The 25,952-nt window shown below is 36.6% G+C and overlaps 1 protein-coding gene across 22 annotated transcripts in view; it reads left to right on the top strand.

The window, feature by feature from the left end:
• Positions 1-25,952, top strand: part of EPB41L2 (erythrocyte membrane protein band 4.1 like 2) — a 110,524-nt gene that overhangs the window by 38,110 nt on the left and 46,462 nt on the right. For 21 of the 22 annotated variants that reach the window (XM_083830677.1, XM_083830675.1, XM_083830676.1 and 18 more), the window contains 3 exons: positions 8,983-9,458; positions 10,478-10,672; positions 20,866-20,970. In XM_083830677.1, coding sequence (XP_083686803.1) covers positions 8,997-9,458; positions 10,478-10,672; positions 20,866-20,970 — 762 coding nt within the window. In that variant the 5' untranslated portion in view covers positions 8,983-8,996. Of the gene's footprint in view, positions 1-2,245; positions 2,268-8,982; positions 9,459-10,477; positions 10,673-20,865; positions 20,971-25,952 lie in introns of those variants that run through there. The other variant, XM_083830688.1, reaches the window with a different exon arrangement.

Genomic DNA, 25,952 nt, shown 5'->3' with positions numbered 1-25,952 from the left:
CTTTTCAATTAATCCATTAGACAATCCAAAGCAAGCATTCACTGTTTAAAAACAAATGTCATTACAGGTGCAGTTTCAGGAGCACTCTATTTAAACTTTACACCAGTGGAACAGGTCTTGAGACTTGTCATGAAGTTAAGATGCTGGGGTTGGGGGGGAAAGTTCATGATTTTTTTTTTGTATGAATGTGTTGCCTCTTATGAGGCATTTGGTTGCATAGGAAAGAGATTTTTAGGCTCCTGAAAACAGATTGTTCTGTGGAAACTGAAATGAGGGCATAAAATCTTACAAATTTTCTTTTCCTAGTCTTCTAGCTGTTCAGTGGCCTGAACTTTTTTGTGTGCTAACGCAGCTTTTACTAGGCAATTTTTTATATGTGAGGGTGAAATCACAGTTGCTATATCCACTGTGGCTGTTCACTCCAGAAGTTGCAGGACCTGCATTTGGAGATGTGTTCTGGCCAGTAGTCTCTACAGTGTAACTTCACCCTTATTTGGTGTCTTCCTCCCCTGCCCCCCTTTCTGGCCTCACTGAAGTTTTTTGGCTATTACACAAATCATGACCTTTTTTCCTGTTTTGTCTTCAGTGCCTGTTTCCTGTTTTCTTTCCCTCCCCCACCCCATGTTTTACTTCTGGCTCTATCTCCAGTGTTGTCTTAGCTTTTTTTTACCATTTACTATTTTTTCCCAATTATTTTTTGTTTATAATAAAAGAATTGAGAGCTGGTAACATCACTCCTTCCTTTTGCTGTGTTTCTGTATCCACAGTTGCTGCTGAATGCGTGTTGAGCGTTAGTTTGTGTCATTCCTACTGTTTCCCAAAAGTCAGATCTATAATAATGTAGTTCCAAAGCTTTAAACAATAATGTGTTTCTCTTATCTTTACATAAGTATAGATGTACATGCTTTCTAAGTGATATGTTTCTTTTATTTATTGACAATCGTACGCCTCAGACTTCTTAGCCTAGTATGTCCCAGACTCATCTGCACCTGAGCTCCAGTTCTTGGTTTTAGACATCCCACTTTGGGATTTATTGCTCTAGTGATCTCGATTTGAGAGAACCTGATGTTCTCAGAATTTTATGCAAGAGTCTGAGTCTCTCTGTTTTGTTAATATATACCAATTTTCCATTTCTCATTACTTTATACTTCTCAGGGTATTTTAGAGGTGAATCCATAGTTAAGGAAAGGCTAGATAAGATATAGGATAGCTACAACTGTAAGCTTAAATATGGTCTTGGATGCAGGATAAGCATACCCATAGAGAATAGCAGTACACTTAAATGTGCTTTCAAACACTTGTCCTGTCAACACCTAAACTGTTGAGCCTAAAAGGAGGAAAAGAAACCTGTGCCGACTGGGAGTTTCATTCAAACAAGTATGTCTTTTTGGCATGTAGCTCAGAATGTCTTGCTATGTGTTTTTGTAATAAAACTATTATCTAATAAGTCGCTGTCAGCTCAGGTTTGTGTATGCCTACAATTGTTTTCCAGCTTTCAAAGTTTTCTTGCTATATAGAATGTGGCCTGAAAATGTGGCCCAAGAAAGCTGAATAAAGCCTCTACTTAATTTGATCTGAAAGCTTATTGTAATAGCACGCCATCTGTATCTGTACATGTTCATTAAAAAGCTTTTCTGCAGTGGGTGAGTCTGCTTTGGTAAACTGTACTTTGTGATGTGTATTTATATGGGAACGTCATTGCAAGTCACCAGTTTTTTTCCTTGTCTGCAGGACAGTTCTGAATACTCCTCCCTACCATTTCCTTGGTGTTCACAAATGAATTATTCTTTTAAATCTTTGTCTTCTTCTGCTAACTCTTCAAAAAAAAAAAAAAAACACACTTTGTTTAAATAGTTGCTCCCTTGAGGCTTTCCTGCATATCCTGTTATCTGTTTTATATTATAATCTTTCATGCTGGGAATGTCCTTCCAAAAAGCACAAAACAGCTAAAGCACTTAGATGACTAACGAATGTCTTAAGTGCTGAAGTCCAGGCTCAAAACCACCCTTATTAGCATAAAGTTCTCTTCCAGTTTTTGTTAGCGTTATTAGTGTTATTTCTGAATTTTAGAGCATCATTTTACTTTATGTAGCCCAGAGACATTGCAGTAGTCAAAATATTGTTAATGGTGAAGCAGTTCCCACAAGAAGTGGGAACCTTTTACAAAACTGCTGATATTTTCACTCTGCTAATTAAATACCAGCATTCAGAAGAGCCTATGGGAACGATGAAGTTTTGGCTGCCAATTTTATTTGCTCAGCTAGGAGGTATTTCTCTTTCTTTCCTTCACTGGTTTTTGTTGCTTGGGGTTGGAAACATTATGTTCCCCCAGGAGCAGTAGATACATGCTTTCCTGAAGAGCAGTATTATCTGTATTTTCAATACTTTGTTATATACTGCAGTCAATACAAGTATCTAAGAGGAAGTTTGCAGTGTCCTGCTTTAAATATATCATTTTAGGTGCATTGTAGCTATTCAGGGAAAAAACACTGAGCAGATTAGCTCTGATCTTTCAAGAGAATAACTCTGTTCCAGGAGCAGCTAGCTTGTGCTGACATTTTAATTTTTATTTTGCAGCTAGCACAAGACATCTTGGATGGCTTAACTTTGAGGTTTGAGGAATATAGGATGGCTGGGAGGGGATATGGGAATAGCATTTACTCAGTGCAGCAGCAGTTGTGAATCATGTTTTAAGCTATCCTCTTTTTCTTTATTTTTGATTTGCTATACTATTAATAGGCTAGGTTTATTTCCTTGAATGTGTGTCAATATCTCTGAAGGTCTGTCAAGAGTTAATTCACATATTGGCAACAGCATCGCCAGCAGAGAGCTGCAGCTTACCTGCGGAGATCTAGAATTATTTCACTGTATAGTTTGAAGTTTTGTACCTGTTTGGAGTTTGGATTAAGATTGCTTAAGGTTAATTGCCAGGGATGCCAAGTATAAAACAAGTATTTAAAACTGGCTACTTCTTTCCTATTGGTAGGAAGTGGTGGCAGTGTCAGTTTTGTATTTCAATTTGCATCCTGATTCAGGGGGAAAAACGGAGAGAATTTTACACCTGTCAGCTATTTAAAATAATTTATAATCTTAATGTCACTTTTTCCGAGTTCTTATTTCCCTCAGTTTAACAATACTGATTGATGTTTACACGTTTCTGGCTTGCCAAAGAGAGCTGTTATTTCCATAGTGCACATATTTGGCAGTAGCAAAAAATTTTGAAGGGTACATTAAAGCTGAAATATAGAACCGATGCTGCCACCACAGGAAAGACACTTCTGTGGTGATGCTTACACCCTGAAGCTTTGTAAATGTTGTTTGTTCATTGAACTTGGTTCTTGTACGTGGCAGAGCAGACTGCCTTAATGCGTTCTCAGTTGGTTTCTGCCATTGCTTATAAGCTGAATAACCCAAAATAAAAAGCTAACAGGCATGTGTGATCTCAGTAATGTCCGCATCTTTGACACTCAACCTTGACATACTGGTGAAATAAAGACAATGGCTATATCTGCTTATGAAAGTTGCGCCCAGATGTTCTGCTTGTAAGGTCTGTCACTAGCATTCTACCAAAAGCACAGATTAGTCACTTGTCACTTCTTTTTCCTGAGCTTGAATTCTGGTATTGTGGCTATTTCCCTGTTTTCCATGCTCTTATGTGTTTCCGAAACATGTGAGATAGTAATAATTCTCTATATGACTTCCACTAAAGAGGAAATAGATGCTTGTCAAAACAATTGTGCATGTCTGGGATTCCAGCATCCAGAAGCTTTATTACATTGGGGCCTCTCAGTTTAGTGGGCGGTGGTGGGGAAAGTCTTGGGTCCTAGTACATCATCTTTCAACCTGAGTTGGCAAGTGCTTTGATCAACTATGTTATTGTGAGTGCCCTGAAAGGATACTTTGTGCAAGAGTAGACTTAACGTTACACATATTAAAAAAAAGTTTTTAATCTTGCTGATGCATTGCAAATGCAAAGAATAAAAGTTGGAAACTAAAAATTTATCATGGCATCTAGAGAGAAATCACCTCCAAATCAGAACAAGCTTGAGTAATTCACAGAACCTAAATGGATTTTTTTTCAAATTTCTTTAATCAGAATTGGAAAAAGTGAAACGCTTGCCTGTGCTTCGGTGGAATTGTGGCACTGTCACAGAAACAAAGCCATTTGGTGGTACGGGATGGGGTTGAAGGAAGGGTATGGAGCCAGGAGAGAAAGCATTGCTCAGAACAAATGATCGCTTACTGCAGTCTTTAATCTTTAAAATTGTGGTTCCCATGAGGGGTTAATGCGAACGGTCAAAAACGACTGTAAACTTACAGCTTTTATTTCTAAGATAGTGAGAGATTTTTTCTCAAACTGTTGCTTTTAGTTTGTTGGATAGACAACAGGAAAACAGAGCTGTCTCTTGACCCATGTGCGTTTTCTGGCTGCTGGAATGAAAAGATTTGGAACTAAATCCCGGTTTTCCACTGAACATGCCCTTCTCTAGCAGTGTCAGGGCTTGGGTGGGGTCACTCTTGTTCAATAAAGCTTTTCAGAAGTGTTGGATTCTCATCAGCTTGCAACTTTTTTTTCAGTGCAGGGGAACAGCACAATGCTAACTTGATAAATAGATTATATATATGCGTGTATGTACTCTGGCAGAGAGATTGCTTGATTTGAATTAAGATGCTCTCTGAGACTTCTTAGCCTTGATATATCAAAGATATTGTAGATTGTAAATGCAGAATTGATAGACTCCTGTTGTCTCTGGATGTGGAATGGATAACATCGGCATAGGTGAAAGGTTGTATATTTGCTTAAATGTAATCCCAAAGATGTTCTGATGTTGGCTTCAGAGTTTGGCTTCGTGTAGCACTTGGAATGTAGTTGTGTTCTGATTTTGTTGAAAACTTTACTGTTATAACAAGCTTTGCATATTGTATGGATGCTGTGACAAATAATGCAGTCTTCAGTGATTTCTATACAATTTGGGAAGCAACACTTTCTAAATATGTTTTATTATATGCTTTTAGACCACTACCCGGTATCAGTAGACAAATTTTATCAAAATAGTGTTTAAAGACTTTTCATTTATTTGCGTGTTTCATAGTAGTATCTTTCCTTTCTGAGGCGTTATACCCCTTAAACTGAATTGTCCTTTAAAACTAATGGTATTAAGTTGTATGTGTATTGCAGTAAATGACTTATTCACTAGAAAAAGCAATCTTCTGCAAAAGGTGCTTTATGATAAGCTGGGAGCACTTAAATGATAGATGTGGACTGATGAGCTGCTTTAATTGGAAAAAGATACTGAGAAAGTTATAGAAACCTTAGGTTGGAAGGGACCTTAAAGACCACCCAGTTCCCACCCCCCTGCCATGGGCAGGGACACCTCCCACCAGATCAGGTTGCCCAAAGCCCCATCCAGCCTGGCCTTGAACACCTCCAGGGATGGGGCATCCACAGCTTCTCTGGGCAGCCTGTGCCAGTGCTTCACCACCTGAGTGAAGAATTTCCTCAGTCATATTCACTGATTCTATCTTGACTTTATAAAGAGGATTTGACGTAACTTTAAGTTGTTTTCTAGAAATTTGTTAACGTAAGTTTTATTGTGAAAGTCTATCTAGACTGCAGGTACTCATTGTTCAGTTTTTGGCAGAAATAGCTTTCTCTGTCTCATTTCATTTGCTGTCTATATCCTTGATGTCTTTGTCTTACTCTAATACTTACCATATTTATATCAGATACAGAAGCATTTCTTAAGCTCACATCTTCTGTAAGGAGTAATCAATTTTTTCTGATGTCTTGGTATTCTGTGTTGCAAGAAATGATAACACGCTTGGAATATTTTTCTCATGCTACAAATCTTAGTTCTACAGGCTTAATGTTTATGTTGGGACAAAAAATGTTTTCCTGGCAATACACATAGGCTACTATATTTAGAAGCATTGTATGTTTGCAGATACTCAGCTGTATGGTGGCGTAGATGTGACTGTGAAGGCTAAGAAAAATATCTGGTCTTTTGAGTAGTGACTTTGCTACAAAAGTTTATGATGATCGTTCCCGTTAACTCTGGGGCTGCTAGCCACCGTGCACGTGCCAGGACAGACTTCTTTGGAAAATGGCTTTTATAGACCTAGTAACCTTTGAGAAGGTGCTGTTTTGTGCCTCTTCAGATCTTGAAGATGTGTGAAGGCTATATGCATATGTGTATGTAATTAGACACATGCTCATGTGTACTTAGATAGATAATAATAATTTTTTAGTATCACAGAGTAGTAATTCAGCGTCTGGTTCTGAAGTCCTGTATATTTTTTTAAAAAAAATCATGTTAACACTTGTGAGAAAACATACAATTACTTGCCGTAACTTGAACTATGGTTCACACTGAAATACTGTTTGCTGTTTTCAGTTTGGTCTTTGAATTGTGCTGGGGATTTTTAGAACTATTATGGCACCATCTGCTGACCAATGTCAAGACTGGCAATGACAGTTTGCTCACCTGGGTGCTACACTGAAAATCAGCTGCTAGTGAGGAATTGAGGCAGTTTGCACAGAATCATAAGAAGAAAGGGCAATTTTTAGCTGGCTTGTGTTTGGGATAAATACTTTTATCAGGAGACACTGTTGCAAAGGGTGGATCATAACACAGCTTTAGTTGTCCAGTCACCTGGACTATCGCAGAAGGCTTTTCTGTATCAGCTATGAAGCTTTAAAAGAAATCAAATTGTTTTTTTTGTCTACATGTAGTAGAGGATTGTTCTTGTTACTCTGCACTTCAGTACTTTATCTTCTGAGCTTGCAGAGGAGAGATTTGACAGCATAAGATCAGTTTAGGCTCCAGCTCTGGTGGTCTTGTCATAACATGGGAAACTGCTTGACTCTGACCTGACTGTTGCTTAAGTTTAAAAAGTTTGAAGTTTAAAAAAAAAAAAAGGAAGAATTCACTTCAAGTCCAAAGAGCTGCTTCAGTCTTAGATTATGTACGTGGATTAACACAATGACCAACAAATGCAAAATCTGCTGAGACTTTTTTTTTCAGACCTCAGTAATTCTGCCACTTGAGTGTCTGCCTAGGGTTCCTTCTGTTTTTTACTCTCGGTGCGGATTTCTTATGCTCATTCACATTTGTCATTTCAAAATGAAGTATAAGTTTAATGCCATCTTGCAATAGAAGGAGGTGAGATGAGGAGAAATTTGTCCTGCTGTAGATGTTTAGAGGGCTTAAATTAAGAAATGGAGAAAATACTTGATTGTGCTGTTTAGTAGGAGCAAACTTGAGTTTATGATGCCGCCTTGGAGACAGGAGGGGAAGAAAAGATACAATTAAAGCTTCAGACCTGTCAATTTTTTAGCCTAAATGGGTTTGGTTTTGTCCATATCTTCTGAGAGATGTTATCTGCTTACTTCTGTTTTTTGTTTTGTTTTCCTGATACATTATTAGCTGTTAAATTGCAGGGCTGGATGAGACCTTTAGAAACCCTTTTTAGCTACTTTCTTAGAGATACATGGGGGAAAAAAATCATCTCTAACAATGAAACCTCCAATCTGACTTTACTAAGCAGAGTGGATCATTCTGTGATTATTCTTTGATCAGCAGATGTTTGGATTTTTCTCTCAGGAAAATTAATCTGTTTATATTAGTCATTTTGATTTGGAAAATAAGCTTGTACATTGTTTTATTGAAATTGATACCTGCCACTAGGAAAGAACAGCACAACAGTTCATTTCTCTGTAAGATCTGAGGATATAAGCAAAATGTAACATGACTAGTAGCAATTTCCAAACTGGCATACTAATACGTGGTTTTAAATAGCAAATTCTTTGATCTCAACAGCTAGTCAAATGGAAGCCTCCCTTTCAGAGGCTTATTACCTCAGAAATAATATAATACATAAATGTTAAAACTTTAATGCTATTTGCAAAGTATGTTAGATAAAACACGGACTTTATAAGCAAAGGAAATGGCTACATAACTGTAATGTTTAAGCTCTAATTATATTCAGAAATTGCTAATGCAGCAGTAGATATACTACCTTTTAACTTCCTTATTAGTGAATATTAGTGAATGCTTTTGCTTTAGATAGTGAAGGCTGTTAAAGTAACAAACGAGGAAACACCTACCACATGTAGTTAGACTTCTGGTCTTGAGATGCTTGCTTAGTATGAATTTGCCTGTGGATATATCAAGGCTCCTGTGTCTTCTGACTAAGATAATTATCAAGTTTGCTTCCTGTAGCTGAATGTTGTCCGTCCCCTTTTGCCAGAAGGGCTTATCTTGTGTGTTTGGGCATCTATTTCGGGCATCTATTAGCTTCTGTATCTTTTTCCCCGTATCTGGGAATGGTCTAGATTAACTGGAGTTATTTCTGACTACTTATGAATGTGCTTTGGAAGTTTGGAGGTGGTGTGTTTCATACCTTCTTGTGATCTCTACTGGTTTCTAATAGACTTCAAGTGCAGTTTAAGCTGTCACCTCCTGACTGTAATGGCAGGGATTGATAGCAGTTGATTTTCATGCAGAGATTCCAAGTTACAAAGTTGATTGTAACTAATCTGCTGATCTCAAGGCCAAACAAGTGTACCATTAATTTAAAAAGAATTGTTTGAAGAAGGTTGTAAATAATCAGTGACTTCTGATAGAATCCAACCACTTTAAACTTTTAGTACTTTTATTGTTGGACCCTTGGGGCTTATTGTTGCTGGTCCACTTCAATAAATTTGGAAGTGTAATGTGATTACTTTTTCTAAGTAACAAAGCAGCAACATCTAGTGCTACACATTAGGGTAGTTGGGGGGGGTTCTGAAAAATCAGCTAGAATTAACAATCAACAAATAACAATGTTGCTACTAAAGATTATTAGTTCATATCCAGTTATAGCATTAATTGTCTTTAATTTGATCTCTTCTTGAGTATTACTAAAAATTACTGCAAATAATGGAAGAATCAATAAAAAGTGTGATGCTACATAACTATTTTTCTTGTTGCTTTTTTTTAGTATAAGCTGTGACAATGACAACTGAAGTTGGCTCAGAAACTGAAGTAAAGAAAGATTCCGAGCAGGTGGGACCAGACAAAGCCAAGGACAAGTCTGAAGAAGCATCAGAGACTGTAGAAAATGAAAAGTCCGGGAAAACATCCTCTGAAGAAGCTCAAGATTCTTCCTCTGTCCCAGCACCAGCAAGCCATAGTAGCCCAAGTAGCCAGAAGAAGGAAAAAGATTCATCTGAAAGCAAGGGTATTTCTCGCTTCCTTCCTCCCTGGCTTAAGAAGCAAAAATCCTACACACTGGCAGAGCCCAAAGATGAGGCCAAGAAAAGAGCAGCAGGGGAAGAACAAGTAGTTGAAGAAAGTGAATGCCATCCACCAGAGGGGATGGCTCAGCCAAAAAGGATTTTAGAAGTGGTGGCTGAGAATAATGCTAAAGCAGATGACAAAGAAGAAAAACACTCTGTTAGTAGTGCTGAAACACAGGTATGTGTGAGAAGGCTACTGAACGCTTTGGAAAGATTCCAAGGGGACTTGATTGATTTATGTAATTCATGTATGGCCTTATTGGTATCATCATGAAAAGATAGCAGTTATTATCTGGCATTTTGTGCAATTGGATTGATACAGTTATGAGTAATGTAGCTGACTTAAATGGTTCCTTCTCGGTGGCACTATTTATTTTTTTGACTGCAGTTGTTTCAGCTGTGACTTGAGTGTAACCTTATCGTTTGGTGTAGTCAACAGGGGTAGTGAACTGTACTATTGAGGTAGAAATGAGCAGGGATAAGAGGAGAAGCTTCTTAACCAGCTTTGCCTCTGAAGCCATTGTATTCCACAAATACCGCCTTAGTGACTTAATCTGTTTGTTATCTGTTGTAGTTAACTCAGAGTCCTTAGATGTTAATTTCTGTGTTATACTTTACTTTGAAACCATAATTGTAGCCACTGCTCTTACTGATTTGCTCTGGAGATTGATGCTGAGTTCCAAAGCAAACACCGCATTCTGCAATGTTCTCAAGTCTTGCTTTTTTTTGATGTGAAAAGTTGCACATCAGGTCTTAAAACTCAAGCCTCATATTCTAGGGCCACAATGATGATTAAGGGCATGGAGAATCCTCTCATAGGAGGAGATGCTGACACACTCTAGCCTGGAGAAGGGGAGAGTTGGGGGAATCTTATCAATGCGCATAAATACCTGAATGGAGGGAATGAAAAAGGAGCCAGACTCTTCTCATTGGCATGCAGTGAAATGAGAAGAGGCAGTGGGGACAAATAAAAATAAAAAACTCCAACTCAGCACATGCATCTTTTTTCTCCAATATCTGGTCCCCAGTGGAAGACCTTAATGCTTACAGGGGTTATTGTACTTCCATTACATGCATAAATTACATTAAAGCTTAATGTCTTTTTTAGTGGCTTATAAAATAAATGAACAGGGTAAAAATATCTAAATTCAGGACTTTGAGTCATTTAACAGAATTGTTTGACTGTATTTTATATAGCCTGCCAAAGAAGATGGTAAAGAAGAAGTAGAAAAGGTTGCAGAGGAAAAGGAAGAAAAACAAGAAAAAGAAAAAAAGGAGACAAAAGAAGTGCAGACAGCTGAAATTATTTCCCAGAAATCTCCCAAGAAAATTAAAACTGTGCAGTGTAAAGTGGTTCTCTTGGACGGCACGGAATACAACTGCGATCTAGAGGTAAGGCATCAATTCTTTATATAAAACACTTTTTTATAGAGAAGAAGAAAAACTTTCATTGCATTGAGAGCTTAACAAGTATGTTTTTGTATATCTAATGAGCTCATTACAAAGTTACATTCCCATTACTGTCATTAAGGCTCAGTTAACTTTTCATTTTAAAATTCCATCTTTAAGTATATAACCTTAAAAATGCAGTATGAGGTAAACAAAGATAAAACGCAATAAAGAAAACTGTTCAAAGGTGCTCTCTCTTGCAGCTCAAATGTTTTTTCCTACAAAAGATGAAGGTAGTGTCACGTGTATTAATACAAGTTGTCTTGAGTTATTTAACTTCATTTAAAAATAATAATCTCATCTGGAGATGCATACTTTTAAAGGTTTGCTTCAAAACAAAATTGTTATAGTTGCAAAATCCAAGTTACAAAAATATGATTAATATTATTCCTCAAAAATGTTCATCAACAAATCTACCATTCAGTTTTGGTGTGCTGATGCTCATGACTAAGTCTGAACGAAGTTCTGTCTTTTCCAGCTTGTTCCTTAGCTTCTTACTTACAGAGTAGCGAATGAATTATAGGTACTGTTGATGAATTAATTTGTTAGGTGGCAAATTCAAACTAAAATTCTTGTTTTAAATTTAATGTGGATTCTGGAAAATGCTTTTTTGAGACTAAAAGCTTCCATGGCTTCAAAAAGTGATTAGATAAATGTTTTGTAGGAAAAAAATGTAGGGAGGTGTTAAACAGAAAGGCACTTGGGCTCAGGAAACCCTAAAGCTGAGGATTCTAGAGATGTAGGAACAATATAGGGATTTCTTGTGTCGTGTTTTTATTTTCAAGTTTCCCATGGTCTTCTGTTAGATACAGTGTACTTGTCTAGAATCCTTTTGGTCTGAGTTTTTTATTTTGAGAATTTTTGTGTGAAGTAGTAAGTAGATCTGATCAGCAGGTTTATTCAGGTAATTCTATGAGTAGCTCCTGAAATGTTTCTCTTGTTGACTCTGGGGTGTAAAGTATTGTGCACCCCTGCGTTGTGCGAATAGGTCACAGGCTTATCCCTGGACCAATGAATTAAAACCACCATAATTAACATATAAAGAAACTAAGTAAATTTAATGTGTTTGACTGCTGTTGTGTGTCTGAGCAAGTCCTTGTTCTAGTAGGACTAGTATTAGGCAAGATGATGCTTAGTCAACTTAGCGTACTTCTTTCAAAGGAGGTTTTTAAATTTGCATTCTGCTTACTGTGGTGTCTCCAGCCTGTCCAGATGCCTATATCTAATTTCTCTACCTTGCTTTTTGCTTTGTGTCAGTGTGTGTCTCCCTTGCAGTACTGCTATAGTAGTACTGTGGGCCTGAGCTGTGTTGCACTATCCTCGCTACGTAGGAGTTGCTCAGCAGACTTGTGGCTGCTTCCCGTACAGGAAAGAGAACGCCACAGCTTCTGTTTGCTAGGTGTTCACTGCCTGTTGGCATTGGTAAATCAGCATGCTATTGAGTTATCCAAAACAACTCCCAGTAGCTTAAATTAGATGAGAAAGTGTCACTTGTATTGATAATAATACAACCTAAAGCTCTGTTGCAGTGGTTTAGTATTATGTATGAAAGGTCTTATGTACACAGACAACAACAAAAAAAGCAAATTATGAATGTGTTATACGAGTGCAATTGGAAAACAAAAATCTGCTGGTTAGGATGACGCAGGGGAAATTCCTTCTTTGTTGGAAGCTTTATCATCAAAAATTGAAGGATGCCTTTGTGCAACTTCTCAGTAAAGGTAAAAGAACGAGGTATTTACTCCAGGACATAACATTAAGTAGCTTGTAAAATTAGCTTTCATTTACCCATTGAAGCTTTTTTCTAGTTTCCTGTCATAATCTTTAAACTGATGAACATGATATCCAGGGGTACTTAAAGATCAATTAAAAGTAAATGTTAGGAGGGTACTGCAATCTTCTCCTTCACCTGACCTCTAATTTTAAGGCTTCTGAGAGAAGCCCAGTTTATTCTGACTTTTATAAATGTGCTATTAAAAACATTACCTTATATACTGAATTTGCAAGATCTCTGCAGGGTGCAGAAGGCTAGGATCGGTGGGATCTCTGAAGAATTAATAGTGAGATTGTTTATGGAAATTCATGAGATTATACTGTTATCAAAACTGATTTTCAGAATAGCATAGAAATGTAGTTTGAGCAGATACTGCATAAAGTTTCTGGATATTATTTCTAAAGCTGAATGTTGAGAACATGGAGAAGCATGTCTTATTGCCTGTTCTTTATTTTGATAGGACAAGGAAACAATTTTTAAAACCCTGTTAGAAATCAAATATGAATAAATCTATTTTTAAGACTTTCAGAAATGTCATGATGACTTAAGTTTTATTTCATTTCTTAGTATATCTTTATTTCTTCAAATGTATATTCAGGTAGCACAGAATTGCTTATTCATTGTTTGACAATATGAAATACTCCCTGGGAATACTTGGCTGTAGTTTGCTGGGATTTTTAAAGAGTGTATTTTATAGTTGGTAGCGGTGCAAACTTACTGGAGCCTTCATTTGTCAAATAAGTCCTATTCCTGATGTTAAAACCAAACAGTTTCAGCGTATTTTCTTCAAGTACAATATTTCAGCTGTCCAGGGATCTCTACCTGATGGTCTCAAATGTACACCACTTCACCATAAGCTAAGTCCAGCTGTGGAAAAGCAATAGTGAAGGCATCCTTGATGTTAGTTGTCTACATGCTTTTTGAGCTGTGTCAGCAGAAGAAAAGGTTTTATCACAATAAACAAAACACGAACATGAAAAATACTCTACAGAATAATTGTTCTCCAGAACAAATTGTGTAGGGTTTTGCATACCAATGTTCTGAAGTTGAAGGAATTCTGTCTCTAAAAGCTCTTGAAAAATGTTTATACATATGTTTGTATTTAGAGGCAGATGGGGTGTGAGTGTGTGTGTATATATATTATATTTTTTCAACAGATTTCTAAAAGTAAATATAGGAAATTGACACAGATGGTGTAATAACTGCAGAGTACTTCTTTTGCTTCCACTGAAGCCAGGATGTTTAAGTCTGTTTAAATCTGAATGGTATCTCTGTATTAATTGAAGACTATGAATTGCATCGGCCTGGGCTTTTTCACCAGCCAAAAATGAGACAATGCATAATGCGATGACGTCCATCACGATACATTTTAAATGGTAAACAAGATTTCTAATCACTTTCTAATTCACTTTCACAACTGAAAAATATTAATCTGCAGATTAATCTTAATCTTGTTTCCTAATTATTGTAATAAACCTTTGCTATAAGAACAAAAGTAAAAATCAAGGAGGGTGGGGGGAGTGATGAAGTGGAATCGGAACAACCTGGTTTATATATTCATTTGAATCATGTTTCTAGGACATGAGGGCTGCTGACTGCAATTTTACAAAATATTTTTCTTAAATACAAGTAGCTTTTATACTTGACTACTGTACAAAATATTAAAATTCTCAGAAAACTGTTTCAACTGATAACTGAAACTTCAATTTCCACTCTCTGCAGTAGATCTTATTAGATGAGTTTCTGGTACGGATCTTTTCTTTAGTCTTCCTTTAATGTTTTGTGTTTGAGTGAATGATGATGGTTCATTTCTGCTTTACAAAGTAACAGTGTATAATCGTACAAGACTAAAAAAGCAACTAAAAAACCCTCTGCTCTAAATACAAATTGCAAAGCTCAGTTTCTGTTTATTGTTTCTTTATTAAATCAAATTTCAGGGTGATTTTCAGGGTTAGGACATTCCTTATGCTTCTTCTAGTTCTTGCTCTGTACTGTACACAAACTTAATTATATTTTATTGTTAGAGATGCTTCTACAAATATTTTTACTTGCTAAAAAGGAAATAAAACTGGAAAAGTACTTTGCTTTCACTACTTTTGTTTCACAGTCAGAAACCTGTCTTTTTATAATTGACATCTCTTTATAAGTGCATTGATAGTATGACAATTAACAATCGGGCTTAAGCTAGCTTGTAGTTGGTGATATAACTGGGAGGAGAGGCTGATGTATCAGAGGGGCTGTGCTGCTGCTCAGAGGGACCTGGACAGTCTCTAGGACTGGGCAAAGAAGGATCTCAGTACAGGAAATGCAGAGTCCTACACCTGGGAGGAATAACCCTATGGGCTGACTGGCTGGAAAGCAGCTCTGCAGAGAGAGAGAGAGCCATGGGGTCCTAGTGGACAAGGGAAGGGGAAGGGGCACTGACAGGTTCCTGGACTGCAGCAGGAAGAATTTGGCTCAAAAGAGGTGGTCCTTCTCCTCCGCCCAAGTTCTCTAATTGTGCTATGGCAAAAGCCAAAAACATTAGGGCCCTTGGTGGGAAAAGACTCAGGAACCGTACGGGTTTGTATCACAGTATGTCGAGTTAACAATTCTTTTTAAAAGCTCTGTCATCTCCCATTGAATAGTTTGTCCCTTTATAGTTTTTTTCCGGTGTATTTGAATGGAAAAACAACATAGCTTTTATATACATATAAAAAATATATGTATACAAGTGATTACTTGTATACATATACAAGTGATAATTCCTTCTGGAAGGATGAGAAAAGTGAAAGGGATCATTTATGTGTAAATATTGTCTAAGGAAAAGCTGTGTTCTCAGCTAAATGAATACTATTGCTTGTTCTGTGACCTCCTATGGGAGAAAAAGCAAGGTTGAATTTTCAGTTTGTTCTCTTTGCAAGAAAAAAGTCCAGACCTTCTCTTTTTTTTCCACATAGACAATAGCTATTACTCACACTGTTTGAAGAAATATGCTTTCCAATTCAAAGTCTATGCATTTTGCCAGATCTATGGCTTTGATTTCCATGTAGCCTTCTTACTTCTGTTATTCTATACATGTACTTGGGTTCCATCCTTCTCTATGAACTTGGTAAATTCAGAAGTGAAAACAAGGGGACTCCAAAGAGTGCACGTATTAGATGTGATATGTGGGGATGAGTGGGAAATAAATTCATCTACTCCAGGTCTGGGTTATGGATAAAAGAACTCAAATCCTCTTTTTGTGGTGCTAGAGACTTGGAAGTTCTGTCTCTGGAATCTGCATCCCTTAAGAGTTTTCTTAGAGTTTTGTGATGCCATCATTTGGAGAGAATAGGGAAGAAGCCCAGGAACTCTTAAGAAGTTTTGTTTTCAGCCTGTTGCATAGTTATCTGTCATGATTAGCTGCATAACATGCTATATGAGATGCCTTTATTTCCTCTATTAACTTACAGTTCTTATAGTGGCTGGTGTTACTTATTTCAACTTGCTCGATTATAACCCATAAGTAATGGCAAATTGCAGAGATCTTCCTTCAAAGATTATGTCCAGTATTGAAGTATTTAACACTGAGTGGTTGAGACTGACACATCTGTCACTTTCTCCAAATGCTTCTTAAATTGTTTTATGCGTGGAAGATTTAATTATATGCTGCAGAAATGTTATTTCTGTATAATGTGTATTTATGTGACATGCAGAATGCATTGAGAGAGATTTCTGAGTAAACAAAATCCTAATGACTTCTCTTTCTGCGTTTAAATGCTTCCGAAAGCTAATTTCTGTATGTCATCTTTCAAACGTGTTGTCATTTGCTGGTGAGTACCACAGAACAGAAACTGATAGGAGGTGCTCTGTTAGAAAATGTTAGCTGCCTCAGTGGTGTTAAAGCTAACTTATATTTGAAATTGCTTATGGAGAGGGATGGAGGGAATTGTTCACTTACAGCAAATCAGCACATTTTTACTATGATAGAGACATCTTTGCAAATGACTGTATAATTTGATTCTGTTATATCATAGTTCAGAATTAATCACAAAATGTTGCTCTTGGAATACACATACATTTGTACCCTTCATGTTTCTTTGCCACTTTGTATGCTTTGGGTATTGATAATTGCTGTAAGTTTGTTTTTTTTTTTTTGCAGCTGCCTAGTGTTTGACTAGGGAGTTCTCTCTTTTGGCTTGTTTTTGCATGTCTTTCCCATTGCCCAGGGCATACCTGACATGGTAGATGTTTGGCTTCTAACATAAAGCACATCTCAGATATTTCTTTTATTGAGGCTTACTTTGTAAATTAATTTATCACCTTTGAGAATTATCTTTGTTCTTTTGCCCTTAGAACTCTTTATTTTGCCTTAGTAGATCTTCTGACTGGTGTCAACTTGCCAGTCTGAACTTAGTTAAGTCAATAATTCTTTTTATAAAGAACTTCTTAAGCAGATATTTCAGCTTCTTTGGTGACACTTTCCTTCAATTTTTTTCTATATTCTTTTATTATTCTGCTTTTGTAGATGCAAATTGGAAATACCTGGTTTATAGCCTGTTTCTTTAGTATAGCTTCTAGAAATTTTCTTGTCTGAACACCAGTTCTGGCAACCTTTAAGGTTGCTGTCCACCAGAAAAGTTGGTGTAGTGAAGCTAAGCTTTGTAGCAAGTGAAATCTATTCCTCAGTTCTTTTAAACTCGATATTCTTACTCTTGTGGTGCTTTGTGGTCTTTGATTTTGCCAAAACTGAACAGTAGTTAATTCTAATGCCAGTGTCTCTGGTATTTGTTCTGAGAAGTTAAAAACTGTAAGTGGGACTAGTGTTCTAGTGTTACAAACATTGATACCAGCCACTCTTCAAACTTGCTTAATTTTGGGGAACTAGGAAAGTTCCATAAGGAAGCAAAATAACCTCCGTTGAAACGTTATATTTAAGTCCTTTAACTTTTAGTCTAAAGCACATGAAATTGCTTGTTGGGTTCCATGATAACAAAATAGGTTGGTTTTCTGTGTCCCATAACTTGAAAGTAAAAATGTCCAAAGCTACTTATCACATAAATTTCTTAGAGATAAATAAGGGAATGTGATAAATAAGGGAATAATATTCTGTGGAAGTATTTAACTAAAAACGAGTTGTCTACACGGTACGTGCATGTGTAGAGAACATTAACAATTTATTCAATTTATTTTAACCTTAAAACTATCGTAGCTTTTAAGGATGGTTTCCATGCGTTCTCAGATTCTTCACAGAAATCTGTAAATGACTAGAGAGGAAGAAAGGGAAAAACTGTTGTTTGAGTAGTTTTGGAGGAACATGAATTAAAACAACTTTCACAGGTTGTGAACTCCTAGTAACTTTCAGTTACTTTTTATGGCTTTCTTTCAAGTGAATTAAGTTCACTCACAGGAATGGCAACATGTAAGTGGGACAGACTTGTGAAAGCATGTGGGGATGAAAGATGTCTAGTCTAAAGATGTCTTTTGTCTTTGTCAAAAGTTCTAAATCACTGAATCATTGTACTTGAAATGACAAACATTCACCATCACAGGTTCATGATTCAATAGTGTAATATTTGTGGGAAGTAACGTCAGTTTAATAGCTTGAGTGAAATGCTCAAAATGAATTTCTAAGATGCAAATTATTTATTTTTATTATTTTTTTATTTTTAGCATAGTGCAGATTACGTAATTCTGATGAACTCCTTTCCTGATAACTGACATCTATGAGAGCAGGTGCAAGTTCCCATTCTCTTAGAGTGGTCTATGTGTTCCTCTTGCTTTGAGGAGGAAGCTATTTTTGAAGCTTTTCTTTTTCTGTGGTTTCTTAGATAGTTGTAAGGAAACTTCTCTGTTATATTTGGGATCTGTGATAAAGGCTTGTTCAGATTTTCTTCTGTAAATGTGATCTTGGTTTTAGTAGAGGATAACATTTCCACTTAAAAAAAAAAATGCTAACTGTATAATAACTGCTAGTTAGAAGCAAATGTAGATCACGTTGGGTTTGTTTACTGCATTCAGTCAGTGGTCTAATTAAATATTTATAACAAAAGGCATTTAAAGGATGCCAGCACTGACCACATTTTATGCACGTATGAGCAACTGAAATATATTGGAGATGACGGAAGGGTCCTATGGTTACTTAGTTTGCTTATACAAAATAAAATTGTGTTTGTTTAATGTACAGTTAAGATCATTTTTTAACCCTGAATTAAGAAAAATATGATTGAAGTTGATATGGATCAGATGTTTAATTATAGTTGGGCTTTTATTTGCAAATCTTTATTTTTTGACTGTTCAGATGTGCAGACTAGTGTTTGGATAAACTTAAGTGATCCACTTGAAGTATGAACTTTTTTTACTTAGAAAAAGAAATACAGGGGTGACATAAAATTTCACACATTTTGAAAACTTTGGTCCAGATTCAAGAGACGCTACTAAAAGTAATGTTTACAGGTGAAGTCGTCTCAAAGCCAAAGGAGAGACGAGCCTTGTGTGGAGGTCGGACATTAATTAGTACGGCCTTTCAGGGCTGGCTGCCTCGGCACTGATCCTCCCATCTTGCTGAGGAGGGGGAGTGTGAGAGTGGCCTGGGGGCACCCGGCCTGCTGGGAGCTCAACCCACCACACTGACTTCTACTAAGCTGAAGGGGCGGCTGTTGAGAAAAATGGTTACTTCAAACTGCTAGGGGAAGGAGTTACCTGTATTTCTGAAGAGTAAAACCTGTGAGAGTACCGACTTAAGATTCCCAGCTCCCTTTTTCAAGTGACTGGGACTTCTAAGCTCCATTGACTCTCTGTGATGCTTTGGCAACTCATTGTGCTCATCTTATAAATGTGTCGTTTGAAAGTTTTCTGATCCTCAAGACTGTAACGTCTGCTGAACAATGCAGTCTTGAAGGATCAAGTTTGGACTGTTGGAGAATAAAAAAACAATGCCTGCACTATTTGCTCTGTGCATACCTTTTCTCCCCCTTCCCTCCCCTCCCAGCTTTAACATTTTGTACAGTGCAATGGGGCTGCAGTGAGAGGCACACTTGAGGCACTTGTGAGAGCTCTGTCTGCGGGACACAATAACTGCAGTGTTGCCAGGGCCTACTCAGAGGCAGTCGATGGCGTTTCTTTGGAATTGCAGTAGTGTATGGCATCTACTGAAATCTGTGGGATAAGCAAATGCAGAAATTCCTCTGAGCTGCCAGGCCTCGGAAAATGCCATGTTGTGGCCTCGCTGGTAAATGCCACAAATAGCAGAACAGTCATGTAGGGCTTGGTTCAAAAGGCGAGACTGCATGCTGTTCATGTTCAAATGTTCCACCAACAGGCTGTATTTTAACTGTGGAAAGAAATTCTGATGTTCCCCACCCCTGGTTATGTATTGCAAGCCAATTGCTCTAAAACGTTTTGCCTCTTGTCAGCAGCCATCTCCAGTACAATTTTTCCCTAAAATCTGGCACACAGAAACAAGACATAGGCCTGTTTTTCATTACCAGCGATAGGAAGACACAGGATAACCATGTTTACATTCTCAGTCACTGGTGTGGGAAGAAAAGATAGAACTTCAGGGCTAATTGCAACTTAAGCTATATTATTCAGAGCTGCAAAAAGCAGCCTTTTTAGGAGTGTGCTAAAACTTTTGTCTTTCATTGCTATTATAAAATAGTAGACTACAATATTAAAACTAACCTCAAATAAAAATTTTTTTGTGACTACAACAGATTTTTGTTTGAAGGAATTAACTTCTTTAAGAGTTGGTTTTGATTTAAGACTTTGGTTTCTTTGACTTGCCCCTCAAAATCTCTGCAATGTTGACAGACCTATTTGTGCTCTGCTTGTTGCTTGTATGGTGTTCCTACTGGCCTGATACCTGCTTTTAGTGGTCTGCTTCATTTTTTTTTTTCTTGAAGAACATGCTTTGGTTTTCATAGAGCCATAGAATGGTTTGGGTTGGAAAGGACATTTAGAAACCAGCTAGTTCCCACCCCCCTGCCATAGGCAGGGACTCTTCCCAGTAGACCAGGTTGCTCAAAGCCCCATCCTGCCTGGCCTTTAGGTAAAACTGAAGACCTATAAAAAAACAATTTAAGAACTATTTAGCTGGAATTAAAGGTGTGCAATACTTAAGTTAAAAATGGTACTGAATTTTTCTTGTACAAGCAAGTCAGCTTCTTTGAATTGGAAAATAATTTAAATGTCTTTATTTTTAACTGTGATATGTATAGCTTGAAAATATGATAAACAGAGTATCATAAGAAAGCTGACAGCTTTATAATCTTTTTTATTGGTACTTTAAAATTTCCTGACTAGTCCCATCTAATTATAGTACCTGTTGTGCAGCCTGTTTCATCAGTGGAATATGTTCATAAAATCAAATGTTTACTGATAGTACTTTTCTTTTTTTCAGAAAAGAGCAAAAGGCCAAATACTGTTTGACAAAGTGTGTGAGCATCTCAATTTACTGGAAAAGGACTACTTCGGGCTGCTGTTCTATGAGAATTCAGATCAGAAGGTAAGCCTGTATTAGACCTTTTGTTTTTCCCCTACATTGCTACTGACTTGAATAGTTTAGAGCGGGATATTTTATTAAATTTACAAACATTTAAGTAAACCATTACAAAACTTCAATTCTAGTTTGCTGTAAACTTGTACCATGTGCAATATACTGATGTGTATGTTAAGATACCTAACAAAGATTCCATTTATTACTTCACAGCGTGTAATATTTAAAATATACACATTTCTGGAAAAAAAAAATTGAATAGTTCCTAGGCTTTATTTTGGAATGGTAAAATAGTATGCCATACCTGCCAGTGAAGATAGGAAACTTTAATATCATTCCCTTAACAACCTGCCAAACTCCCCAAAGTTTAATTTGTAACCCTTTTAAAAATACAAAGACAAACAAAACTGATAATAAATAATACAAACAAATCTATCTTGAATCTGGCTTTCTAAAAATTTCAGTCTTTTCTCACATGTGCTTAATAATGCTTTGACAAGGAGCAAGAAGGACATCTTGTCCCTAAGTCTGTAACTATTAGGCCTTAATTGTTTCTTTTCCTGTTAATTTTAAGTTTAAAAAAAAGTCATTTGAAAAGATGAGACTGGGGCTAGCCTCTCGCCAGCATTGGATGCTAGCTTTAGTAATGAAGAGGTGTTTTGGTATAACTACATTCAAATAAGATCTCTTCAATACCTTTTGGTAGCATATTTTCTGTCATCTTTTACGTTTGTTTGTATGTGGTGAGCACATTTAGATTGTTGAGTTGAGGAAAAAAATTTAAATCAGCTGTTGGTATTCATTCTACTAATTACTAAGAGCCAATTAGCTTCTCCCAGCATCTGAATGTTTGTGGCTAGTTATGGACTAGTTTTCACTGTCTGATAACTAAAGATAAACCTTTATGATCTTTTCTATCATAAAGAACAAACTAATAACTGCAAATTGAAATGGAAAAAATGTAATTCTTTTGATTTTAATCTCAATCTTTTTTTGTGGCAGAAAGCATCATTACATGAGTATATATACTATATACTCACTGTATATATGCATTATACTTAGTGGAGACATTCTTGCTTTTTTTCATGTTTTCTTATTCCACTTTTGCATTTGAAATGAAGTCTAATTTAGTAATCGGAATAAATTTGACTTTTTGACAACTTCTATTCAAATACAGTTGTTTTCTAGACTTTTGCTTTGCTGGAGACCTTTTGTGAAGCAAAGAGCAAAATACTTGATTCCTCTGGGTTAAAGATTTCCATGCGTAAAAAGGGCTTGATGTGTTTTTACTTGAATATTGTATTTTTGTTTGTGATTTATAAAGCATTTATAGAAATTGGACCATCTTCATTGTAACAAGGAAGAGCATCCAAGTTGATCCTCTGAGTAATACCATAATCTATTATTTTTTGTTGTCATTTACAGTCCCTGTATTTGTGCTACTTAGTATTCTTGGCAATACATGGGTGTACACACGCAGTAAAACACAGGACAGTCTCCTCACTGACAAGAAAGGAGATATCTAATAACAGATGCGGGATCCTTGAATTATACCAGGAAACAGCACATTTGAATAGATCTTAAGTCGTGGAATTGGGGAGCCTTCGGCTTTTTCAAATAGAGCAGGAAAGTTTGGATTGGTGCAGAGTATGTCAATTTTTTTTTCTAATGCACCTCTAGTTTGACTAACAGACTTCTTGGTATTCCTCAGTCATGTGAATGGAGGAACCCAGTGTCATACCTTTAAAAGAGCCATTTTTTCTATATATATGAGGGTTTGTGTATATATTTCCATTTATCAGTGATACCTGCCTATATCGTAGCTACCATATGAAGTTTAAGGCACACCAAGAATGATGTGAAGTTAGTTGTCCAAATTAGCTAACCTTTCAGTGAACCACAGAAATTTGGTAGGGACAGTTACTGAAATATTTAAGCTCGTTCTGGCTTCCTTAAAAACTCTGGTCAACCAGTGGATTTCTTAGAAAGATCTTCAGTTGGTGAAAGAACTCTAGGTGATCTTTAGGCACTTAGTTTGCAAACAGATATTGAGCAGAGTCGAACTACTGTATTCCCTGGATTACTCACTCAGATGTCTTTCAAAGTCTGAGAGGGAAAAGGAAAGAACATTCAGTTTTGGACCGGCAAAAGGAGGTACTTTACCTAAATTTCCCAATTTGAGTTTGTTTTCTAATTGTTCTTTGAATCTACAGCATTTGATGCTTGTTCAACAGGGATTGTCTGTTTTACCTGTTGCTGTTCATTTGTAAGCTTTTCATTTTAATTTGATTTTCAAAGTTATTAGAGCAGTGCTTGTCTTGTACAATTGGCCTATATTTTACAAACTTAGGTACGTGTGCAAGATGATGACTGTTGTATTCTTTACTGTTGTTTTAACTGACACTTCTAAAAGTACTGATTGTTTGGTTTTGCTTTCTTTCCTCAACAGTTAGCGTTTTGTGATCACTAGATTAGAGATAGGGGAATTTGTGATGTGCAAAAGGCTAAGGAAGACACAAGGTTGTGTAATGACTTAAAGCCAAAAAAAAAATTAAAAGAAAAAAGTCCTAGTGGTCCTAGTTTGAGTTTTCTGGAACTCTTTAATAGGTAGGCAATTCTTGGAGTTCATATTTGAGATACGGATCAATTTTGCATTGTTTTTTAATCTCGGTATTTAAATGGGTACCATCTGTAACCAGTTTTGTTTTCCTCTGATTAAATAGAATGTAAGTACAAATTTTCTGATAAATTTAAAATTGAATAGGTTATCAAATCATATTTTATACGGCTTTGCTAAAGCTGTGGAAGTTTGCTTTGTTTCTGACTGTGAGTACATTAAACTCTACTGAGTTACAGTGTTAGAGGAATACTAAAATCACAAATTGACCAAAAAAAGGTAGAAAAAGTATAAAGTAGAGGCAGATGATGATCTCGCTGTTAGAGACTGCATAGTTATAACTCTTTCTTACATAATAAAATCTACAGCAATATATTCAGCAAGACACTCTTGAAGATCCCAGGCTGAAGTACCACATTTAGGAATGTCATTTGTTGTAGTGCCTTTAGGCAATTGAGACTCCCAGAAGTCAAAGTATGGCTTAGGTGGCCTATTTCATCTCCTGATGTGTAACTGGTGTGGATGTGAGGCTCTGCTGCAGCTCTAAGTTGTAGTTGCCAGATGAGCGGGAATACCCAGGTTTCCAAAAAAGACTTTGAAAGCCTGGGCTTCAGCATGAGAGAGTTATGCCCCCCAACAACCAACTGCCATTTCTTTCATGCTTGTAAATATGAAATTGTATAGCTACACAGAATGGGATCAGTAAGATAGATGCATGTATTTTTGTTAGTAAAGGGACCTTTTTAATACATGGATGAAGACCTTTTATATTGTTTGTAGAATGTTAAACATTTGTGATGTCTTTTTAATAGATCCTGTGCCTCTGTCTTAGCACTTTCACATACATCTCAACTTCCTTTCATTCTTTTCTAAGAAAGAAAAAAACATATAACATCTCACGTATTGATTTAATTAACGGATGAGGATGCTGATCAGTTGTGTTCAGTGGTATCTGCCACAGAACGCCTAGAGACTTAGAGCTTTTGCTAGTTTTAGGGGCTGGCCTTCTCTTTTGTTCACCTCTCTGTATAAAGATCAAGTCTGAATTCTTTTTTTGTCTTGGTACCAGTTATTTCTGATACTTTTTTTCCAGTTATAACTATTGCCCCTTGAGATTAAAATGCAACAAATCTGACCTCCATCCCAGTCAGTACTAAATGCTGAATGATCTGTGTTTTCTCATTCTTATGCAGTCATCACAGCCACTCATTTAGGAGCCAGCTGTTGAGCTAGAGAGCAGCTGTGGGGTGTGGAAACTCAATGCCAGGCACTCTTTTGAATTAGAGCTGCTCCCTAATGCACCATTGGGGTACCATTGGAGGAGGAGTCCCATTAAGTTTTCTCTATGGGTGTTCTGTGCAGCTGGGAGAGATGTTATGTTTTCATATCAGACCAATTTTTGTTAGCTTTCATAGACGTTTTAAAGCTATTTAGGTAAAGTTAATGATTTTTTTTTTTGTGGCTTTAGTTATATTTATTTGCTTAAAGTTTAGTGATTTTATTGCATTACACCCTCAAAAGTTCATGAATGCTCCATTCATGCTGTAATTGGTCTGCAAAAGTGTTAGAAAGCTTGTGCTCTTATGTTCTGGGCACCAGCTGGAAATGCTGCTTTTCTGGATTTGTACAAAATACTTTTGTGCTGGTAGAGAACGTTTTGTTGTTCTTTGACAATTCATTACTTTGTCTTATCTATAACCTTACCATTCATAAATTAAACAAATAGATTTTTGCCTACTGGAGCAACGTAGTGTGCATACACTTTGCCTTTTGTGTTGAAAGACAGACCTGCCTATTCTGTGCTGAGGTCTATTTCAGGGTAGATTCTTCAATAGTGTTTGTTTTACTTGTAACAAAAGGCACAGATGCAAAACAACACCCCTCCCCCCCCCCAAAAAAAAAAAAGTAATTACACATATAACATGGAATACAAACATCTGATTTTATTTGATAGAACAGTAATGAAAGTTGATGATGAAATCTGCTTCCAATAAGCCTACTGCAGGTTTGGAAAATCAGAAAATGAACTGTATTGAAAATAGTTTCATTTAAAGAAATGAATTTCTTTTTTAAAAAAAGTTTATTCTCATTTTGCAGCATATTCTGTTTTGTATGTTTTCTTCCACTTTGTAAAAGTAGAGGTAAAAGATAAAGCACTGAAAATAACATACTCATGCTTCCTAGTTTTCTGCTGTAATTGTCACACTACATAACTATTTGTTACTTTATACTACCCTTAGTCTAAAATTTAAGAGTTTAAGGTAGTTTTAGTTACCTTTGTAATCAGAAGAATACGGTAATCAGAAGAATATGGCTTTGTATCGTTGGGAATGGAGTTAATACCAAAACTGAAAACCAGGATGATAACTGTAGC

This window comes from Anser anser (assembly GCF_964211835.1).
Source record: "Anser anser genome assembly, chromosome: 3".
Lineage (NCBI taxonomy): Eukaryota > Metazoa > Chordata > Aves > Anseriformes > Anatidae > Anser > Anser anser.
This window is presented reverse-complemented; position numbering and strand designations above follow the sequence as displayed.